Source organism: Balaenoptera physalus, assembly GCF_965194825.1.
Source record: "Balaenoptera physalus genome assembly, chromosome: 19".
NCBI lineage: Eukaryota > Metazoa > Chordata > Mammalia > Artiodactyla > Balaenopteridae > Balaenoptera > Balaenoptera physalus.
Window position 1 is genome coordinate 4,701,721 of NC_138900.1, and position 19,817 is coordinate 4,721,537.

The 19,817-nt window shown below is 39.9% G+C and overlaps 3 protein-coding genes and 1 long non-coding RNA gene across 12 annotated transcripts in view; 2 read left to right on the plus strand and 2 right to left on the minus strand.

Moving 5' to 3' along the window:
* Positions 1-8,212, minus strand: part of LOC309648210 (zinc finger protein 677-like) — a 205,574-nt gene extending 197,362 nt beyond the window's left edge. Inside the window, exons 1-2 of the mRNA XM_082436621.1 lie at positions 8,121-8,212; positions 7,228-7,292 (exon numbers count right to left, since the gene is read on the minus strand). Coding sequence (XP_082292747.1) covers positions 7,228-7,242 — 15 coding nt within the window. The 5' untranslated portion in view covers positions 7,243-7,292; positions 8,121-8,212. The remainder of the gene's footprint in view (positions 1-7,227; positions 7,293-8,120) is intronic.
* Positions 1-19,817, minus strand: part of LOC309648115 (zinc finger protein 525-like) — a 219,054-nt gene that overhangs the window by 146,162 nt on the left and 53,075 nt on the right. For 3 of the 6 annotated variants that reach the window (XM_082436258.1, XM_082436260.1, XM_082436259.1), the window contains exon 4: positions 16,790-19,366. The exons of 1 other annotated variant lie outside the window; for it this stretch is intronic. In XM_082436258.1, the coding sequence (XP_082292384.1) occupies positions 18,057-19,366 (1,310 nt within the window). In that variant the 3' untranslated portion in view covers positions 16,790-18,056. Of the gene's footprint in view, positions 1-16,789; positions 19,367-19,817 lie in introns of those variants that run through there. 2 more of the 6 variants (XR_014256482.1, XR_014256483.1) reach the window with 2 other exon arrangements.
* LOC309648108 (uncharacterized protein) overlaps positions 1-19,817 on the plus strand; it is a 363,120-nt gene that overhangs the window by 36,720 nt on the left and 306,583 nt on the right. The window contains exon 5 of one of the 4 annotated variants that reach the window (XR_014256477.1): positions 8,141-8,211. The exons of the other annotated variants lie outside the window; for them this stretch is intronic. The gene's annotated coding sequence lies outside the window, so the exon portion shown is untranslated. Of the gene's footprint in view, positions 1-8,140; positions 8,212-19,817 lie in introns of those variants that run through there. 4 annotated transcript variants of the gene reach the window in all.
* Positions 1-19,817, plus strand: part of LOC309648346 — a 132,613-nt gene that overhangs the window by 3,753 nt on the left and 109,043 nt on the right. The window lies entirely within an intron of this gene.

The window sequence follows — 19,817 nt, forward strand, 5'->3', positions numbered from 1 at the left end:
GAACACTGAAAACATCAAAAATTAGAAATGATGCAGAGCAGCAAAAACTTTCATTCATTGCTGATGGGAATGCTAAATGGTACAGCTAGTTTGGAAGAGTTTGCGGTTTCTTACAATCTTAAATATGATCTAGCAATCGCACTACCTGGTAGTTACACAAATGAGCCAAAAACTTCTCTGCATGCAAAAACATGCACTAGAACAAATAATCCTAAAATTTGTGTGGAACCAGAAAGACACCAAATAGCCAAAGCAATCTTCAGAAAGAATAAAAAAGGTGAAGGCATCACATTCCCTAATTTCAAACGATGTTACAAAGAATGGAAACTAAAAGAGTATGCTACTGGCCTTAAAACAGACGTAAGTCAGTGGAAGAGACTAGAAAGCCCAGAAATAAACCCACACATATGCAATCAATAAATTTACAACAAAGGAGCCAAAAATATACAAGGGGGGAAGGACAGTGTCATCAATAATTGGTATTGAGAAAACTGAAAGGCACATACAAAAGAATGAAACTGGACCACTGTCTTATACCATATGCATAAATTAACTCAAAACAGAGCAAAGACTTGAATGCAATACCTGAAAAAAAAACCTAGAAGAAAGCATAGTAAGCTCCTTGATATCTTGTCAATGATTTTTTGAATCTGAAATGAAAAGTAAAAGCAAAAGAAACAAAAATAAACAAGTAGGTCTACATCAATCTAAAAAGTTTGTTTGTGCACAAGAATGGAATCTATCAACAAAATGCAAAGGCAACGTATGGGTTGGGAGAAAATATTTACAAATCATATTTAAGGGGCTTAAAATCTAAATTACATAAAGATCTCACAGCTCAACAAAAACAACAAAAATTCTGATTAAAAAAAAAAAAAAAGGGCAGAAGATCCGAATAGATTTTCTTCCAAAGAAATCATACAGATGGTCAACAGATACATGAAAAGATGTTCAACATCATCATCATCAGGGGAATAAAAATTAAAACCACAATGAGATATCACCTCACAATTCTTAGAATGACTTTAATATAGATATAAATATAAGACAAGTAAGTGTTGGCAAGGATGTGGAGAAAAGGGAATCCTTGTGTTCTGTTAGTGCAGACACTACGAAAAACAGTACAGATGTTCTTCAAATAAATAGAACTAACGTAATATCCAGCAATTCCATTTCTGGGTATTTATATGATGAAAATGAAAACACTATCTCAAAAAGATATATGCATCCCCCTGTTCACTGCAGTATTATTTACAATAGTAAACAACCTAAGTGCCCATCAATGAATATAAATGAATAAAGAAACTCAGACATGTCTAAATATATATAGTGTAATACTATTCAGCCATTAAAAAGAATGAAAACTTGCCATGCGTGACAACATGAAGGGCATTATGCTACCTGAAGTGAGTGACACACAGAAAGACAAATACCTTATGATTTCTCTTACATGTGGAATCAAAAAGAAGCAAAACACAAAACAAACAAACAGAACAGATTTCTGCTTGACTAAGGTACAGGGTGGGGAGGTTAGGAAAAATGAAGAAAGGAGAGCAAACAGTTTAAAAGAAGTTATCATTGTGGTGCTTTCTATCAATATATACTAGGAGTCCAATAAACATTTTTTAAATAAGTGATGAACAGGGGATTGTTTTGGGGGGGGGGCGGTGTTTCTTTTTAACAGAGAAGCTAATTAGACCTATCAGTAAGCTGTGCTGTATTTAAAGTAAACTACATCTAATTTTTGAATTTTCAACTTTTGTCATTATCCACATCATGACTTCTTCCTACTAAATGCATCCTGGTAACAAGGCAGGATGGACAAAAAAGAAACAAGTAGACTTAGCTCCACTTTATTAGTCAGATATTATTAGGAAAAGGATCAACAATACACTATCATCTTCCCAAAGGATGTTAATGGAAGGTGGTTTTCCTGTCAAATGAGGTAACACTGTCTTCTAGACCAAGGTTTTTGGGAGTGAAACTTTCTTACCTGGTCAAAACGTGTCTTTTACATTGACAATTACTTTTGTAAACAGGAAATGTAAAAACAAGATGAACGCAGTCAGAAAACAGTAGCCATGGGTGGGGGGGGGGCGTGGTCTAAGGAGAGCAGCACGGGTGTCGTGATCCACTTGATTACTTGTGCAAACACAGTTCTCAGAGGCTGCAGGGTGAAACAAACGCGCCCCCAAGTGGGCCTAAGTACCTTTCATCCCAGAAAGTTAAGACTGAGGAATACTTACAATTAACCTAAAGGCCTCCCAGTCACGAAAATCCATTTTGGGACTGTTATTGTGGATGCTATAAGAACCTAGTTTAAAAACAAAATCTCAATTATCTCCTGCAGCCTTTAAGCTTCTACCCTCTAAAAGTGAAAAGGAAACCTACAAAACAATAAAAAAATACTCACCAATCATAAATATCTGACAAGGCACCTGCATTTTGAAGATATAAAGAACTTATTTATACTCAACAAAAAAAGACAACCCAATTTTAGGATGGGCAAAGGATCTGAACAGACATTTCTCCAAAGAACAAAGAAAAACAGCCAATACGCACACAAAGAAGATGTTTAACATAATTTTTCAATAGAAAAATGCAAGTCAAACCCAGGATGAGGTACAACTCCACACTCCTACAATGGCTGTAGTCAAAGAGAAAGATAAGTGTTGGTGAGGGTGTAGAGAAACTGGAACCCTCACTCATACACTCACTCCTGGTGGAAACGTCAAATGGTGCAACAGCTGCTTTTGGAAGACACTGGCAGTTCCTCAAAAGATTAAACAGAGGGACTTCCCTGGTGGCGCAGTGGTTGAGAATCTGCCTGCCAATGCAGGGGACACGGGTTCGAGCCCTGGTCTGGGAGGTTCCCACATGCCGCGGAGCAACTAGGCCCGTGAGCCACAACTGCTGAGCCTGCGCGTCTGGAGCCTGTGCTCCGCAACAAGAGAGGCCGCGATAATGAGAGGCCCGCTCACCGCGATGAAGAGTGGCCCCCGCTCGCCGCAACTAGAGAAAGCCCTCGCACAGAAACGAAGACCCAACACAGCCATAAATAAATAAATAAATTTAAAAAAAAAAAAGATTAAACAGAAAATTACCACATGACCAATCAACTGCACTTTTAGCTTTATGCAAAAGGAAAATGTAAATATACGTCCACAAAAAATGTTGTTCAAAAATGTTTCTAGCAGTATTGTTCACAATAGCCAAAAGATGGAAACAACCCAAATGTCCAACTCACAAATGGATAAACAAAATGTTGTATTCATTCATGGACTATTACGAGGCAACAAAAAGGAATGAAAAACTATTAGATGCCACAAAAACAAAAAACAAACATGCAGAAATAAATTCCCTGCATATAAGTATTTATAGCAGCATTATCCGTATCATCTAAACTTGGAAGGAACCAAAACATCCTTCAGTTGGTGAATGGAGTAATAAACTGTGGTACATCCAGGCAACGGAAATATTATTCACCACTAAAAAGAAATGAGCTATCAAACTATGAAAAGTCATGGAGAAAATAAAATGGATATAACTAAGTCAAAGAAGACAATCTGAAAACGCTATATAAACTGTTCGATTCCAACTAGACGACATGCTGCAGAAGGCAAACGTATGAAGCCAGTAACCAGATCTGTCATTGCAGCGGTTAGGAGGGAGGGAGAGATGAATAGGTAGAGCACAGAGGATTTTTAAATAATGAAATTACTTTTTATGGTACTATTATGGTACACACATGTCAGTATACATTTGCCCAAACCTACAAAATATATAACACCTAGAGTGAACTCTAACATAGGACTTTGAGTGGGTAATTCATGTCAATGTAGGTTCCTCAGTGATAACAAACATACTCTCCTGTCAGGTGTTGATTATGAGGGAGGGTCTGCATATCTGGGGTGGAAAATACATGGGAAATCTCTAACTTCCACCTAATTCCTCCATGAACCTGAAACTCCTTAAAAAAAGATAGCCCATTAGAACAAAGGTGTATGGGTTCATAATAGGTACTAACTAATATGAAACAGAGTAAAAGGAATAGACTATCTTTTCAAAAATTTCTAGAGGTTATACAGCTTTCGGGGAAACAAATGCTAAGTCGGGGACTTCCCTGGCAGTCCAGTGGCTAAGACTTCGCCTTCCAATGCAGGGGCTGTGGGTTTGATCCCTGGTTGGGGAGCTAAGATCCCACATGCCTCGTGGCCAAAAAACCAAAACATGAAACAGAAGCAATATTGTAACAAATTCAATAAAAGACTTTAAAAATGGTCCACATCAAAAAAATAAAGCTAAAGCAAACACTCAAAAAGGAAATTCTATAAAATATTAAAGAAATATTCATTCCAAACCCCAAATTGTATATCTAAAACAAAGAACACTAAGAATATCATCAAAGATACAGAACTGATGATTGAATAAAGAAAAATGAAGGCCATTTATAACAATGAAATTTGCAAGATGAAAGTATCAGTGGTTTAAAATCAAAACAAGTAACAGTAGAGTTTTAAATGTCAGCATCTACCACAACTAGAAACTAAAAATACTACAAAATAGTTTGTATACCAATAAAGGCAAACGTACAATAAAGGTAGGAAATCATCCACACACAAAGCAAACAGGGAAGTAACAAGACAAAAGTAGTAAAATCATCTATATCCACAGTAATTAAGGGATATACAAAACAATTAGATGTAAAATATGATATCAGAAACAGTAATCATGAGGGGAAGAGAGTACAAATGCAGGGTTTATAAAATGTATTTGAAATTAAGAGATCAGCAACTTAATCATGTATATATAGACTGCTATATAAAAACCTCATGGCAATTGCAAACCAAAATGCTATAACAGATATATACACAAAAAAGTAAAAGGAGTCCAAACACAACACTAAAGATAGTTATCAAATCACAAACGGGGAAAAAAAGACCTACAAAAACAAATCCAAAACAATTAACATAATGGCAGTTAGAACATTCATATCAATAATTACCTCAAACATAAAAGTACTAAATACTCCAATTAAAAGACCTAAACTGGCTGAACGGATATAAAAACAAGACGTGTATAAATGCTGCCTACAAGCAACTCACTTTAGAACTAAAAACACAGAGACTGAAAGTGAGGGGATGGAAAAAGGTATTCCATACAAATGGAAATCAAAAGAAAGCCGCAGCAGCAATACTTGTGTCAAACAAAATAGACTTTAAAATTAAGACTGTTGGGACATCCCTGGTGGCGCAGTGGTTGGGAATCCGCCTGCCAATGCAGCGGACATGGGTTCAAGCCCTGGTCTTCGAGGGTCCCACATGCTGCAGAGCAATTAAGCCTGTGTGCCGCAGCTGCTGAGCCTGCACTCTAGAGCCTGCAAGCCACAACTACTGAGCCCATGCGCTAGAGCCCGTGCTCCACAACAGAAGCCACTGCAATGAGAAGCCCACACACTGCAATGAAAGAGTAGTTGCCGCTTGCCCCACCTAGAGAAAGCCCGCACGCAGCAGTGAAGACCCAATGCAGCCAAAAATAATTTTTTAAAAAATTAAGACTGTTACAAGAGATAAAGAAGGACACTACATATGGGTCAAGGGATCAATCTAGAAGATATTAACAATTGTAAATATATGTGCACCCAACATAGGACCACTTAAATATATAAGGCAAACATTAACAGACATAAAAGTAGGACTCAACTGTAACAAAATAACAATAGAGAACTTTAACACCCCACTTACCTCAATGGACAGATCATCCAGACATCAATAAGGAAACACAAGCCTTAATAACACATTAGACTAAACTGACTTAATTGGACTAAACTGACTTGATATAAATATAGAGAGAGGGACTTCCCTGGTGATGCAGTGGTTCAGAATCCACCCTCCAGGCTTCCCTGGTGGTGCAGTGGTTGGGAGTCTGCCTGCCAATGCAGGGGACACAGGTTCGAGCCCTGGTCAGGTAACTAGATCCCATATGCATGTCTCAACTAAGGAGCACACATACTGCAGCTGAGACCAGTGCAATTAAGATAAATAAATAAAAATCAAAAATAAATAAATTTTAAAAATATAATAATAAATAAATATAGAAAGAACATTCCATCCAAAAGCAGAATACACATTCTTTTCAAGTGCACATGGACATTCACCATGGAAAGATCACATGCCAGGCCACAAATCAAGTCTTGGTAAATTTAAGACTGCAATCATACCAAGCATCTTTTCCAACTACAGCACTGAGACTAGAAATCCACTACAAGAAAGAAAAACTGCAAAAACACAAAGATGTGGACGCTAAGCAATATGCTACTAAATAACCAATGGACCACTGAAAAAATCAAAGAGGAAATAAAAAATACCTAGAGACAAATGAAAAAGAAAGCATGACAATCCAAACAACAAAAGCACTTCTAAGAGGGAAGTTTATAGCGATACAGGGATCAAGAAAAATTTCACATTAACCACCCAACCTAACCTTACACCTAAAGGAACTAGAGAAAGAAGAACAAACAAAAACGAAAGTTAGTAGAAGGAAAGAAATAAATAAATAAATTTTAAATAAATAAATAAAACACATGCTGCATGAGAATCCATACAAGAACAGGAGGGTCTCTGTAAGACGAACGTGCTGTGAATAATTTTTAAAACCCTTATTGTTAGATAACACCCTGTCTATTATTTATTTCTGTTTCTCAGCTTCCCATTCTACTTTACAGTACTAGTATTTTAGAGTGAAAAACACTGATTCACTCCTTTTATTTCAAAGGCACTTATAAAATCTGACAAAGCATGTTTCCCCGTATCAGTCTTCCTTCCCAGACCTCCTCAGGTGTTTGTGCACAGCAGTACATCACTTACATATGTAGTCTCTTTCATCCTGGTTTATATGGAGCTGAAAGGGCATCCAGAAGGGTGCACTAAACCGTCCTCACTGCCCTACCTCACTGACACCACAGAGCCTACTCCCCATCTCCAATCCACGCCTCAGTATAAAACCTTTCACAGGATGACCACCTAAAAGGGGGCTCTTCCCAAGTTCCCCGTCACTGGGTCACAGTGAGATGGAATCATCTGCAGGGAGGTGAGAGGAGACTGAGGGAAGGCCCTGTGTGTGAGTAAATATTTTAGACAGGAACCTTCAGAGACCAAGAAGTTCAGTGCGTCCAAAACGGGTCATTTTAGGAAGGAGAGAACAGTCCACAAAGAATATGACTTTCACCTGGGAAAGGGCCATTCCTTCTTTCTTTCCTCTTCCTCTGAGCTTCTTTCTCAGGTAGGATTATTCTGTGTGACAAAAATACGTTCTTAAATGCTTAGAAGCAACATACCTCCCTCCCCTGCCACAAGTATACACACAGGGAGAACCTTAATATGGGGGAGAGAAGGACCACAGCAACAGGAGGGATGCAGACAAAATAACCTCCTAGAAGGAGACCAGTCAGTGAGCCTGTCACCCGCTTCCTCAGGAAGCCCTCCCTGCCGCTGCTGGAACGCCCGCTGCGCTGCAACTGCGCCGTCCTTGGCCCACTTGGCCCTCACCAGAGGCAAGTGCCTCCTCCCGGCCCCTGGCTCCTCCCGAGGAAGCCAGCATCCAGTGACTGGCTGATGCAGGATAGGACGCTCGCCCCATCCGACAAGTGGCAGCACCTCCGAGGGGCCACCCCAGCTCCAGAGCTCCCCGCGGAAGCTACACTGAAGACTTCAGATTTCTGTCCTGAAGGCGACGGGAAACCCTAAGAGGGTTTAATGCCAAGAGATGACACAATTAAACTTAAGATTTACCCTAAAACCTGTAATTATACTTGCTTCTTCAACTTAATTAGTGGCACAGTATCTATTCTTCCAGGGAACAAAGTATCATCTTCAGTTACTCCATCCTTTCCTCTTACCTACGTCTAATAAATCATCAAGTGACACAGACTCTACCTCCTCAATAGGTTTCAAATTCATCCTTTCCTTTCGTATGATGCTTTCTCCCCCACGCCCATCCTCACGTGTCACTCAGATAATTTCAAAGATCTGCGAAGTGTCTCCCTTGCCTGTGATTTCTTCCTCCTTCAATCCATAATCCATACACTTATGAGAGTTCACTATTTAAAATGCAACACTGACCTATTAGCACCTTGTTTTAGCCTCTCAATGACCTCTTCGTGTCAATAGGATCAAATCAAGCTCCTTAGGAGAGACTATGTCGTGAGTCCCTTGGTGACAGGACCCCTGCTTTGCCTGCATTTCTTTCACTCTCTGCGTCATGCTCTGCATCCAAGCAACATTACAGGATGCTAATATTCTCTTCTTCACCCCGACAACACACTTACTTTCTTTTGGAATGCTGCTTCTCCTTCATTAGCTGTTGAATTAATATAAACTATTTAAATCCAACCTGAATAATAAAAATAAACTAAGATAAAATGGCTGTAAGAGTTGCCTCTCCTGATTCTTTCTCTTCCCCTAAACGGTCCCATTTAATCCCACCCAGAAAGTGCAGTTTACGCATGCTTCTATTACTTCATTTAACAAGGTATGTTTTAAAATATTCACATATCTATTTTCCCTAAAAGAATGTAAGGTCTGTGTAAAAGGGAACATGTTTTCCACTCTGGTAGCTTGCATTCGGTTCCACATGCTGGCAACCATCTCCTGAGATCTCTTCTGAACATAATTTGAAAGCCAACCTTATAGTAACAGACATAGCCAGCTCATCATTCAGTGGGGTCTACTTATAGGCCATTTGAAACAAGGCGTTTGAGTGGTAAGATGATATCCTTTTTTAAAAATTGTATTTATTTATTTATTTGGCTGCGTCGGGTCTTAGTTGTGGCATGTGGGATCTTTTTAGTTGCGGCATGTGGAAGCTTTAGTTGCGGCATGTGGGATCTAGTTCCCTGACCAGGGATTGAACCCAGGCCCCCTGCATTGGCAGTGCGGAGTCTTAGCCACTGGACCACCAGGGAACTCCCGAGATGATATCCTTAATCATGTAACACTTGATGAAAACATAATTATTAGGAAAGAAATATCTGTGTTTCAACGTCTTATTGGAAATAGGTTGTTGACGCTGAATGAGCAGAGGTATAACTGCAGAAGCAGAAGTAAGCATACACCAGTTGGTAGATGTCATTGTGCTCACAGCAATATTACTTTCACAGTAATATCATTTTATTATGAATATCATTTTATTACTTTCCTATTGGATTACTAGTGCTGAAATTTGTCTGTTACCAGAAGGTACAAGGATGTGGCTCCCAACACGTCCCCGGGTGCAACCTCGAGCACTGTTTACAAAGTGGGTTCTATGCCAGCTGGGACTGGAGCCAGGTCATTAACTATGAGGATGTGGTACCTAAGGAGCGAGGGGAGTCCATATTGATGGGGTATTTTCTATCTTCAACAAGTAGCCTTCTTACCCCCTCAACGTAATCAGAGTAGGAACTGTTCTCCATTTGACCGCATTACCTGGCCACTCATACTCTCGTTGATACTGATTAGCGTGGCCACACACAGCAACACATCCAACACTACAAGTTTCCACAAACACATGGTCTCATCTCTTCTTCATAACCTCTGCCTTCGGTAAAACATACTGTGTATTTTTTATGACAAACATCATAAACCAATAAATCCTGTTTCTTGCACTCAGTTACAGTGCTCCAGTGTTTATGTGAAGATTGTAATTAAGCAATTATTCAAAAAGTTGTCACAAGTCCTTTGGCTCAGTTCTGCTTTCTCATGTAAGCATCCTACGTTGTCAAAGGTTCTTACTAAAATTTGGCCCAAAGTCCAAAACAGAATATTCTACTGAAGAGATGGAGGACCAACCATCTGTTTTTATGATATTGATATCGAATGTTGCATTTATATCAATGTATTCTAAAGTCACATTAGCTTCTTTTTCTATTTTTTTTGAAGTATAATTGATGTACAATACATGTTAGTTTCAAATATACTAAATAGTGATTTGACATCTGCACACACTGTGAAACCATCACAAGTCTCAAAAAAAAAGAAAAAAGAAAAAAGAAAAAAGATTTACCCCACGATTCATAGATAGAGAAAGAAGCTGAGAGTCATGCCTCTTTCTCTGGGCTTACGCGCCTGCCTCTTTCTTAGTGGATTTCATCATTGTTGCAGGACTAGGACGCGTTTCAAATCCTAATGATAACCGGGCACACATCCAAACAACCTGCCAAATGCAAACGCAAGACCAATGTTCAAAATCACTTCAGGGACCCCATTTGCTCAGACTCTGAAAACCTGGTCTGCTCTATCTTCTCCACGTTACAGGTGGCGCATGAGACTCAGAGGGGAAGTAATTTTACCAAGTTACCCTGAAGAAGTCTGAGTTGACTGAGCCGAACTGAGTGTAAGTGGCGGCCTGGATAAGTTTAAATACAAAGAGTTTGTCCTAATTCCATATCACCTTCCATATTCCCGAGCAAGAGAAGCTTCTCTTTCAGGGGTTTAATCAAACCCAAACATTTAATTCCTCTACTCCCAAAAAAAATAGAATCCAAAATACAAAATGATAAATAGTTATTACTCCAGGAAACCATGAAAGAGAGTCACCTGTAGAGATGAGCTCTGAGCAGTCTCTTCATCATGAACACATGGGCTCTGTCGGAACAAAATTCCACATCAATCCAGCCCATCCTGGGACTTCCCTGGCGGTCCACTAGTTAAGACTCCACACTTCCACTGCAGGGGGTGCAGGCTCTATCCCTGGTCAGGGAACTAAGATCCCACACACCGCGTGGCGTGGCCAAAAAATTAAAAACAAACAAAAACTCCAGCCCATCCTTCAACAACAGAAAGGACAAAGGGGACTAGAGGGGAACGTCTGCTTAGCTGGAGCCTTCAGCTCAGAGCTCACTAATTTAGCAAATCACTTAAGGGAAGAAAGCAGCTACTGAATGTTTAACTAGTTAAACTAGGTTTTGAATGTTAAAAGATTATCAATATCCTTAACCACACACAGAGTGAAATACTGTAAAGTTATTTACCAGACATCAAAGAATAGTTCCAAGTTAGGATAAAAAGCATATAAACCTCATAATCTAAACAATAAAATTTAGAGGGAAAACAATCTGGAAATTTTAAAAATATCCAGGGACCTCCCTGGTGATCCACTGGCTAACACGCCATGCTCCCAGTGCAGGGGGCCCAGGTTCGATCCCTGGTCAGCGAACTAGATCCCACATGCCGCAACTAAGAGTTTGCACGCCACAACTACAGATCCCATGTGCTGCAACTGAGACCAGACGCAGCCAAATAAATAAATATTAAAAAAAATATATCCAGTGGGTTCTGAGATTAAGTTAAAACAAGTGTGAGGATACATCAAATTTAGAAAAGGATGACATGAGCCACAGTAGAAAGGGGGAGAGGAAAATAGTAGTTAATAATAGCCATTTTAAAAAGCACCATGTGGTGACAGAAATTCTTCCCCCATTTTTTGAAAGCTAAGAGGAGGACCTGGAATTGACTGAGCTAAGTCTCTGCCCCCTGGATCAACAGGGATTGTGAATGGAGTTACCATCTGATGCAATAATTGGGAGCAAATCTGGGAGGCCACCCCATCTCCAGAGCTCCCTGCTGGAGCGGTACTGAACAGTTTTTCCCGAGGGTGATGGGAAACCATAAAAGGATTTAATGCCAAGAGATGACACAGTCAAACTTACGATTTACCCCTGATACAGACACAGAGAAAGACAAGCTGAGAAAAAGGTATGCCTCCATCTCTGGGCCTATGCCCCTGCCTCTTTTTTTAAGTGTTTTTTCATAATTGTTGGTAGACTGGAACATGTTTAAAATTTCAGTTATAACCGGGCAAACTGGTCTCCTCTATCTTCTCCATGTCACAGGTGGGTACACTGAGGCTCGGAGGGGAAGTAATTTTACCAAGTTACCCTGAAGAAATCTGAGTTAGGTGAGCAGAACTGAGTAGAAGTGGCAGCCTGGATAGGTTTAGGTAGAAAGGGTTTAAACGTCCTGATTCCAGATCACCTTCCATATTCCTGAGCAAGAGAAGCTTCTCTTTCATGGGTTTAATCAAATGCAAACGTTTAATTCCTCTTTTCCAGAAAACATCATAGTCAAAAAATATGACATTACAAATAGTTATTCCTCCAGAAAAACAAGAAAGAGGGTGACCCGTGGAGATGAGCCCTAACAATCTCTTCATCATGAACACATGGGTTCTGTGGGAACAAAGTTTCACATCAATCTGGAAAAGGCTGGAACCTGGGACCCTCGACTACAGTGCCTGCACCTGGACAAATGTGTCCTGAGCACAGAATACAAAGAAACCATAGGGGACTAAAAGTAACTGCATACATGCACAGCTTGGGCAAACAGCTTATGAACAATAAGACACAAAAAGGCCAAAACCCAGCCGCCACTTCTGAGGTGCTGAGAGCAAAAGCAGGGTCCTGCACGTGATCCCTGCACCCAGCACCACCAAGGGGGTGGGCAGACCACCCAAGCTACACCTCTGGCCCGACCCACCGAGCTGCCCCTACCCTCACCCCCTGTAAGGGACCAGCTCGCACCACACCCCCCCATCAGGGAGCGAGCAAGGGCACCTGTTTCTTGTTCTCGCTCACTTGTGCTGCAGCAGGAATCCCAGTAAAGCTTTGCCTGAATTCCTCGTCTGGCCTGTTACCAATTTCTACTGATTAAGGAGTCCAAGAACCCAGGTCAGTAACAAATCCAGCCCATCAGTTAACATCTGCACAGAAAAGACAAAGGGGCCTTGGCGGGACAATCTACTTAGCTGGACACTTAAACTCAGAGCTCAGTAATTGAGCAGATCACTTAAAGGAAGAAAGAAGCTACTGAATATTAAACTAACTGGTTAAACTAGGTTTTGAGTGTTAAAAGGTGATCAACACCCTTACCACATGCATAGTGAAGTTACCTACCACATATCAGAGAATAGTTCCAATACAGAATACAGCAGAAAGCATATAAACCTCATAATCTGAACAATGAAATTTAGAGTGAAAGTAATTTGGACATTTAAAACACATCCAATGGCTTCTGAGATTAAAAGTAAAACAAGTGTGAGGCTACATCAACTGTCATGACTCAATGAGCCATCAAAGAAAGGGGGTGATGGCAACAGGACTGAAGGAGTGGGGGTGGGGAGCCGGGAGTCGCACGAAGGTTTGAGAAAGGGAGTCAGAGCAGGAAAACGTCGCTGCAGGAGGTCAGTGTCTCTACAGACCGAAGGCAGAAAGTTGGGGCCGGCACCTGCCTCAGAGCGATTTAAACCGGAACCGGACCCAGACTCCCAGGACCGAACCGAGTCTTCTGCCGACGCCGCGAGAGGCGACAGGGGCGGACTCAGAGCGAGAGCGACGACCGCGTTCAGGGGGTTTTAACTTACCGGGAGACCCCCGAAACCCAGGTGTGGAGAAGCGGGGCCTGAAGACTGCGTGGCGCCGTTAGTTTCGGACCAAAAAACCGAGACTCTCTCGCGAGAGCGCCCCTCGTTCCGGATCTGCACCTCACTGCGCGTGCGCAAGGCGGCGGGTCGGGGGCGGGGCCACTGAGGCGCGCGTCAAAGGGCGTTCCGGTGGGTGGAAGCGGTGTTTGATGGCTGGGCGCAGCCTGCGGACGCCGGGTGTGGCCTTCGAAGCCGCCCCTGGGAGATTCTGGTCTGTTCCTCTTCCCTCCGGAGAGGCTCTGCTTCTCTACTTTGGATCCTTTGAACTGGTCTGGTGTCCTTTGGAGCCAGGCTAGGTGCAGAAGCGGAGAGTTGAGAACGGTCGGCGAGCAAAGACGAGGGTCCTCTGAGCAGCGAGGCGTTGGGAGCTCTGGGACCGGGGGAGGGGGCGGGGCTCGAGGTTGTGGGCGTGGCCTGACCCGGGAACTTCTGAGACCCCAGGCAGTCAACACGTTCTTATTAAGCGAAAGCCTGAGTTTTAGAGTAGGTGATGGAAACTGGACTGACAGGAAAGGCAAAATTGTACCTGTGCGGAATGTGCCATTTTGCACTCACTTCCCTGCAGAGCATAATTTTCACTTCTGTTCCCCATTCACTTGGAGGCATCAAAAATCACTGAGGAAAATTTTCAACCCCAAACCTGTCATTGTCTGAGGGACTCTGTTGGAGACTGTGAGCAAGTGACTGGCTACACAGTCAGGTGCTTGAGAACCAAGCCTTATTGAGTAATTCAGCCGTATTTTTTTTCCTCCTTCTTCATGTTGTCTTTTTTTTTTAACATCTTTATTGGAGTATAATTGCTTTATAATGGTGTGTTTCAACCATATTTTACTTTTTACCCTTTGACCTTTATCTTGCTATAGGATGTGATAAATAAGACCCTTTCTTATTGTGATAGGAATTTCCATTTCCCGAATATTAATGTCTCCACTTTAGGTTTTGCTACTTATTAACTTTTCATGTGCACTTTGGCATATTTCTGAATTTTTAACTTCATTGATCTACCAGTCATGAATAAACATGTCTCCTATGGATATCCACTTTCTTTTGGCTTCTCTTTTGTGGCTATTCTTACTTGTTCTTTATTCCGTAAGATTTTTCGATCACATCACTAGCTTCAGAAACTGAGTGTCTAATGTTCAGATTTTCAAAATTAACATACATTTATTATCTTTTGAATTTTCCTTGGTGTCATTATATAGTGACAACGTTGGACTTCAGTCTAACTCTGTAACTCTGGAAAACAGCAAAGGTGAAAGGACTCCTTTCCCCTTTTAACATCTTTCTTATTAAGAACCACTCTTCCCCATTAGCTTCAATGAGACTTACATTGGCCCCTTTGTTTACTTAGGAACCATCCAGATACAGACCCTCCAAAATCCCACCCTTGGCCTCGTCAACGATTACCGAATTGTTTGTCCTCATTGATCACGCGGAACAATGCTTGTAAACATGATTTAAGCAACATTTACTTACGTTTTTCTCCTCTCCCAAGGCCCCTGAATTTCGGACCACTCTTGAGCACTGGAATTCAGAAGAAGCCTCTTGCCACACCATCCACTCCCAAGAGTAGGTGACTTAAGGGTAAAATGTTCCCTGATCAACTGTGCGTCATGCCACCTGCTCATTTATTCTGCATATGGGATTTTTTTCCTAGACTTGTTTAGCCCTCAGTATAAATGAAAAGTTCTTTTCTGTCTGGTTGTTGAGACTTTCCAGATTTTGTGGTTGGAGCACTCTCTCTACTGTCATAATCCTTTGGAATAAAATCTCTCTTTACCTAAATCTGACAGTGGTGAATATTTTAGTTGTTCCATCTGTGCTCAGAAATGTATACTCTTTAGTTTTCTAGCACAGGGTTTAATATGTATACACAGGTCAAACAAGATGGTTGTGTTTTCACATTTTTGATCATTAGTCATTTGCATCTGTTTCTTAATATTACAAGAGATGTTTCAAAATCTATTGTGATTGAGGAAATGTCCTTTTCTTGTGACTATGTCCATTTTGCTGCCTTGAAATTATTATTAAAACAAAACTCACCGGGAACAAAATGGATGCATGACTTCTGCCTATAATTAGTTTCTCCTGTAGTGTTCTGTGTTTGCTGAAAAATTCCACTATCAACTTCATGCTGAAGTGTCTTTCTTGCCAACATGACTAGTTAGCAATATTACATAATACAAAGTAATCTACCTTATAAAGATCCTAAAGTCTATCCTAGTCACTAGATCTTTTATAAATGTGATGACATATCTTCTTCTATTCATATGTGTGCCATGCCAAGACATTCTGCTCATTTTTATGTGAAAATATTTAAATACGTTACTTACCCTATCCAAACAATACATTTCAAATGATTACCATTTCCTACACATGAAATCTTTCACATGTAAGGATGTGAGAAAACATACCTAGTAGTAGATGTTAAGTGACAGATATTGCCATAAAAATTCCTGAGTATAGAATTAAAATTATTTGATAGTTGATAATCTAGTTTTACTTTCTATAGAGTTCATATTAAAAAGAATGTACCTCCCTACAAAATGCCCTTGCAGAAATACTGCAAACTTCATAATACTTTAGGTAAAAGTAAATCCCAATGACTTCATGTTTTACAGGCTTTGTTATCCACATTTGACAAAACTTTCTGAGATAAAGAACAGAGAAAAGAGCTAAGATACATTACAATTTTAAAAATAAAACTGTCTACCCTCAAAATGAATGTATAGATAATCTGAAATTACATTACATTTAGACATTACTGATTTAGGTATATTATGATGTAAACAAGTTTTTCTCAAAGGTATTTGAACGTAATTCATCACAAGTATGAAATAAAGTATTTTAAACAATACAGTTCTCATTAAAGGGAAAAAAATTTTTTGTTTCTTTTCTCTTTTCATTGTACCGATTTGAGATGATGGAGGCTAAGTAAACTTGTTTCGGCAATCATTTCACAATACATGTAAGACCATTCTGCTGTACAGTTTAAAGTTAATATATGACAATTATAAAACTGGGAGGAGGGAAAGATGGTTTTAATAAAATGACTAAGCAAAAAATAAAGAACAATGCAATTTATAAAAAAAAATTTTTTTAAACATTGCTCTTTTTAAAGCAATGGTTAGTGACCTAAAGTAACACATGCCATAGTCCTCCAAGCCTCAAACCCCAGGTCTTGTCCTTATGAGTCTCTGGAACTGAGCACAATGGTGAATAGAAACAGAAATGCTGTTCTGTAGGGTGTGCGAATGAAATTGCTCATTCTAACCAACGAGAGTTTTGTATTTCACATCACAGTGTGTAATCCCTATACAGATAAAAATATACATTCACTCTGTAATTCAAAGTATTTATTCAAATGATGTGTTTCACACGGGTGATTTGTGGTCAGTTCCGCTTTTACCGTTTCATGTCTGTTGTCAAGCATGTGTGTGTAGAGTTTTTGTAACAGTCCCTGACTATCCTACTGATGTCTGCAGGTTTAGTGTTTATAACAAAAATTCAATTGAGTAAATATTCAAGATCACGTACATTAGTTTTATACAGTTTCTCTCTACGGTAGAGTCTCTTTTTATTGAAATATAATTGATTATAACATTGTTCGTTTTGGCTGTACTACACACGAGGTAACATTTACTTTATGAAATGATAACGATATGTGTAGCAATCCGTCCTCAGTTACTGCAATATTTTTGAACATGTTCCTAATGCTGGATATTACATCCCCATGACTTATCTAAATACCCAGAGGTTTGTACGTCTTAATCCCCTTCACCTATTTTACCCACCGCCGCAGCGCCCCTCCTTCTGGCAACAACCACACATTTGTCCTTCATATCTGTGAATCTGTTTTCATTCTCTTTTTTCTTAGATTCCACATATAAGTAAATCACGCAGTATTTGTCTTTCTATGTCTGACTTATTTCACTTAGCATAATACCCTCTAGATCCATCCACGTTGTTGCAAATGGCTGGATTTCTTTATGGCTGAGTAATATTCCTGCGTGTGTGTGTGTGCACGTACACGCACACACACAGACACGCTGTATCTCCTCTAAGTATTCATCTGTTGATGGACACTTAGGTTGCTTCCATGTCTTGGCTACTGGAAATAATGCTACAATGAATATTCAAGTGCCTCTATCTTCTCAAATTAGTGTTTGCCTTTTCTTCCAGCAAAGAGCCAAAAGGGCAATACCTGGCTCATATAACAGGTGTGTTTTTGTTGTTGTTGTTGTTGTTTTTAATTTCTGAGGAGCTTCCATACTGTTTTCCATAAGTGCTGCACCAATTTACAATCCCAGCAACAGTGCACAGGGTTCCCGTTCCTCCACACCATTGCCAATGCTTGTTATTGTCTCTCTGATGACAGCCATTGGAAACAGGTGTGAGGTGTTATCTCGTTGAGCTTTTGATTTGCATTTCCCTGATGATTAGTGATTCTGAGCATCTTTTCATGCGCCTGCTGGCCATCTGTATGTGTTCTTTCTCCCTGATAGAGTCCCATATGTTGAGTAAGGCTTGAATACACGCATAAATTTTGTCTGAATCGTTTTATTTTTAAAGTTTCTTTCTACTATGAAATCGGATGATCCCTAAACTTTTGAGTTTTGAATAATAGCATTGCCACATGTGTGAGGCTTACGTTCGTTTTCAGCATGTATTTTGAGATGCCTGGTGAGGCTTGCAAATTGAGTGTAAGCTTTGCCACACTCATTACATTTGTAAGGTTTTTCTCCAGTGTGGATTGTTTTATGTTGAGTAAGATATGAATGTCTTGTAAGGGCTTTGCCACACTCATCACATTTGTAAAGTTTCTCTCCAGTATGAGTTCTCTCATGACCCCAAAGTTGTGACCGTTCAATAAAAGCTTTATCACATTTATTACATTTAAAAGGCTTTTCTCCTGTATGAATTCTCTGGTGTGCCATAAGGTTTGAACGCTGCGTAAAATGCTTGCCACACTCGTAACATCTGTGTGGTTTCTCTCCAGCATGCATTTTCTGATGTCTACTAAGGTGTGAAAACTGGGTAAAGGCTTTGCCACACTCATGACATTTGTAAGGTTTCTCCCCAGTGTGCATTCTCTGATGATTTGCAAGGTGTGAATTTCGACTAAAGACCTTGCCACACTCATGACATTTGTATGGTTTCTCTCCTGTGTGCACTCTCTGATGTGTTGTGAGGTGTGACTGGTGGTTAAAGGCTTTGCCACACTCACTACATCTGTAAGGTTTCTGTCCAGAATGAATTCTCCTGTGATTCCTGAGGTTTGAGCTTTTGCTAAAAGCCTTCCCACAGTCATTACAGTTGTAAGATTTTTCTCGAGTGTGTGTTCTCCTGTGTTGCGCAGGTGACAAAGTGTTTTCCACACTAGGAGCAATTCTGTGAAGGGGTGAAACTGAGGAACCACTGATGACTGGCTTCTCAACTTGACTGCATGCATACACTTTCTCCTCAGCTGGAAATCTCTGCAGCTGAGCCGCCTGGGCCTGCAGCCTCACTCCAGGTCTACTTTCCAAACACTTGAGATCTCTGTTTCCAGCAACGCTGACGTTATTTTTCGTTGTTAACAAACTTATGAATGGCTTGTCGTGCATGAAATATTCACGTGCATTACTTCTTACAGAAACACTCTGAGAAAAATTAATTAAGGATTTATTACCTTGATCTTCTCCATGAGTGAGATTTTTGTTATGGGTCAAAACTACTTCTTCATAATCTCTTGCATCATATCCCCACTCACTCTCACACTCCTGCACATCTGCACAGACTTCCTTGAGGTCAAAATCCTTGATGCCATGACTTTTACGTCTTTCTAATGTCACTAGATGGCATAATTCTCCTTTAGTAATGTCCTCTCTTGGTGATAATTCCTTGATTGCAAATCCAGCAGAATGGCTTCCTATTATATAGAGTTGGAAAATATTTTATGTTGAATTAGATAATTACACAAAAAATAATACAATGAACACAAATTCTTCAAGCATGGTCTTCAAACACTACTGTGATATAGTTTTTTTTAGTTTTCTTTTTATACTTTTTCCCGTATTAATGTTTTCTCTGATCTTAGATAATTAAATTTCAAGCACACACACCATGTACTACACATATTTTTTGCCAGATAACTGGATAATTAAATGATCCTCCATAATTAGAAAGCTTATCTATTGATACATACTGGCTTATAGAACTGGAAGCATAAAATCAAAATTGAGATTTGAGACTGTCTTCCCTAATCCTTAAATTTATAATATGTTTAATAACATGAATATGATGCAAGAAAAAATATTTTTACGAATCTGTACATCACAACAATAATTGATAAAACATTTTTATAAACCATGATAAATCTA